The sequence below is a fragment of the Calidris pugnax genome, unplaced genomic scaffold (assembly GCF_001431845.1).
Source record: "Calidris pugnax isolate Ruff unplaced genomic scaffold, ASM143184v1 scaffold1268, whole genome shotgun sequence".
NCBI lineage: Eukaryota > Metazoa > Chordata > Aves > Charadriiformes > Scolopacidae > Calidris > Calidris pugnax.
Window position 1 is genome coordinate 1 of NW_015091821.1, and position 3,216 is coordinate 3,216.

The following is a 3,216-nucleotide window of genomic DNA, read 5'->3' on the forward strand; positions in this document are numbered from 1 at the left end:
TGGGGAGAACCCAGAGGGTTTGGGGGTTCGGGGTGGGCTTTGAGGATCCGGGGGTGGGATTTGGGGGTTCAGGGGGATTTTTGGGGGCGTCCCCCCTTCACCTGGCGGCCCCCTCAGCCTCCAGCTGCAGCCGGAGCTGGTCCAGGGCCTCCTGCAGGGCCTCGCGCTGGGCGTGAAGCTGCTCCCGGGCCGCCCTTTCGGCCGCGAAATCCGCCTTGTAGATGTCGGCCTGGGGAGGGGACAGCGGTGACGATGACAAGGTAAGGTGACAAAGGGCCACCACCCTGTCCCCCTTTTTGTGTCACCTCCCCCAAACCTGGGCCTGCAGCACGGGGATGGTCTCCAGGGTGGCCCGATGCTCCTCGGCCTCCGCCTTGAGGCGGTCGATGAGCTCCTGTTTGGCCGCCAGCGCCTCCTCCGCCGCACGCAGCCGCCCCCGCGCCTCCGCCAGCTGCCACCGTGTCACCATGTCACCTCGTGTCACCTCGTGTCACCTCGTGTCACCTCCCCCTCCGTCACCCACCCCCCACAGGGAACGGGGGGACACCCCCAACCCACCCCCAATGGGACACGGAGGGAGGGGAAGGGGGGAAGGAGGTGTGATGGTGGCCCCAAGGGTCACCATGGTGTCCCCCAGGGGATGAGGAGCCACCTCGAGGTCCCCAAGGTTCACCCTGGTGTCCCCAAGTGCCACCCTGGTGGCCCCAAGGGGACAAGGAGCCACCTAAGGGGACAAGGAGCCACCCCAAGGTCCCCAAGGGTCACCCTGGTGTCCCCAAGGGGACAAGGAACCACCTCAAGGTCCCCAAGGGTCACTCTGGTGTCCCCAGGGGGACAAGGAGTCACCCAAGGGTCATCCTGCGAAGAAGCCACCCCAGGGTCCCTAAGGGGACAAGGAGTCACCCAAGGGTCATCCTGGTGTCCCCAAGGGGACAAGGAGCCACCCCAGGATCCCCACGGTTCACCTCAGGGTCCCCAAGGGGACAAGGAGTCACCCAAGGGTCACTCCAGGGTCCCCAAGGGCCACCCTGGTGTCCCCAAGGGGACAAGGAGCCACCCCAGGATCCCCACGGTTCACCTCAGGGTCCCCAAGGGGACAAGGAGTCACCCAAGGGTCACTCCAGGGTCCCCAAGGGCCACCCTGGTGTCCCCAAGGGGACAAGGAGCCACCCCAGGATCCCCACGGTTCACCTCAGGGTCCCCAAGGGGACAAGGAGTCACCCAAGGGTCACTCCAGGGTCCCCAAGGGCCACCCTGGTGTCCCCAAGGGGACAAGGAGCCACCCCAGGATCCCCACGGTTCACCTCAGGGTCCCCAAGGGGACAAGGAGTCACCCAAGGGTCACTCCAGGGTCCCCAAGGGCCACCCTGGTGTCCCCAAGGGGACAAGGAGCCACCCCAGGATCCCCACGGTTCACCTCAGGGTCCCCAAGGGGACAAGGAGTCACCCAAGGGTCACTCCAGGGTCCCCAAGGGCCACCCTGGTGTCCCCAAGGGGACAAGGAGCCACCCCAGGATCCCCACGGTTCACCTCAGGGTCCCCAAGGGGACAAGGAGTCACCCAAGGGTCACTCCAGGGTCCCCAAGTGTCACTCTGGTGTCCCCAGGGGGATAAGGAGCCACCCCAAGGTCCCCAAGGGTCATCCTGGTGTCCCCAAGTGCCACCGTGGTGTCCCCAAGGGGACAAGGAACCACCCAAGGGTCACTCCAGGGTCCCCAAGGGCCACCCTGATGTCCCCAAGGGGACAAGGAGCCACCCCAAGGTCCCCAAGGGTCACCTCAGGGTCCCCAAGGGCCACCCTGGTGTCCCCAAGGGGACAAGGAGCCACCCCAGAGTCCCCAAGAGTCATCCTGGTGTCCCCAAGGGGACAAGGAGCCACTCCAAGGTCCCCAAGGGTCACCCTGGTGTCTCCAAGGGGACAAGGAGCCACTCCAAGGTCCCCAAGTGCCACCCTGGTGTCACCAAGGGGAGAAGAAGCCACCCCAGGGTGCCTAAGGGTCACCTCAGGGTCCCCGAGAGTCATCCTGGTGTCCCCAAGGGTCATCCTGGTGTCTCCAAGGGGACAAGAAGCCACCCCAAGGTCCCCAAGAGGACAAGGAGCCACCCAAGGGTCACTCCAGGGTCCCCAAGGGTCACTTCAGTGTCACCAAGGGTCATCCTGGTGTCCCCAAGGGGACAAGGAGCCACCCAAGGGGACAAGGAGCCACCCCAGGGTCCCTAAGGGTCACCCTGGTGTCCCCAAGGGGATGAGGAGCCACCCCAAGGTCTCCAAGGTTCACCTCAGGGTGCCCAAGGGGACAAGGAGTCACCTCAGGGTCCCCAAGGGCCACCCTGGTGTCACCAAGGGGACAAGGAGCCACCTCAAGGTCCCCAAGGGTCACTCTGGTGTCCCCAACGGGACAAGGAGCCACCCCAAGGTCCCCAAGGTTCACCTCAGGGTGCCCAAGGGGACAAGGAGTCACCTCAGGGTCCCCAAGGGTCATCCTGTTGACCCCAAGGGCTACCATGGTGTCCCCAAGGGGACAAGGAGTCACCCAAGGACCACCCTGGTGTCACCAAGGGGACAAGGAGCCACCCCAAGGTCCCCACGGTTCACCTCAGGGTGCCCAAGGGTCATCCTGGTGTCCCCAAGGAGACAAGGAGCCACCTCAGTGTCCCCAAGTACCACCCTGGTGTCCCCAAGGGGACAAAGAGCCACCCCAGGATCCCCAAGGGCCATCCCAAGGTCCCCAAGGGTCACCCTGGTGTCCCCAAGGTCCCCAAGGGCCACCCCAAGGTCCCCAAGGTTCACCATGATGTCCCCAAGAGTCCCCAAGGGCCACCCCGGTGTCCCCAAGGGCCACCCCAATGTCCCCAAGGGCCACCCCAAGGTCCCCAAGGGTCACCATGATGTCCCCAAGGTCCCCAAGGGCCACCCCAAGGTCCCCAAGGTTCACCCTGGTGTCCCCAAGTGCCACCCCAAGGGCCATCCCAAGGTCCCCAAGGTTCACCATGATGTCCCCAAGGTCCCCAAGCGCCACCCCCTCCCTTCCCAGAAGCCCCTTGATGGCCCAGAGGTCCCCGAGGTGCCACCCCAGGAGAGATGTCCCCAACCTGTCCCCTCTTGTCCCCCTCCAGGCTGGCCTTGATGTGGGCGTCGTACTCCTGGAAGAGGTGGTGGTAGGCCACCTGCAGCTGCACCAGCTTCCTCCTGGGGACACCAGGTGACACCAGGGG

General features: G+C 65.3%; 1 protein-coding gene across 1 annotated transcript; it reads right to left on the bottom strand.

Annotated features, from left to right (window-relative positions):
• Positions 1–95: 95 nt before the first annotated feature.
• On the bottom strand, positions 96–3,213 carry LOC106900099 (NF-kappa-B essential modulator-like; the record flags this gene model as incomplete). The annotated part of the gene is made up of 3 exons (XM_014962087.1): positions 96–229; positions 317–451; positions 3,094–3,213. Coding segments are annotated over 3 exons (387 nt in total), but the record flags the coding sequence as incomplete, so codon positions are not given.
• Between the last annotated feature and the right edge of the window lie 3 nt (positions 3,214–3,216).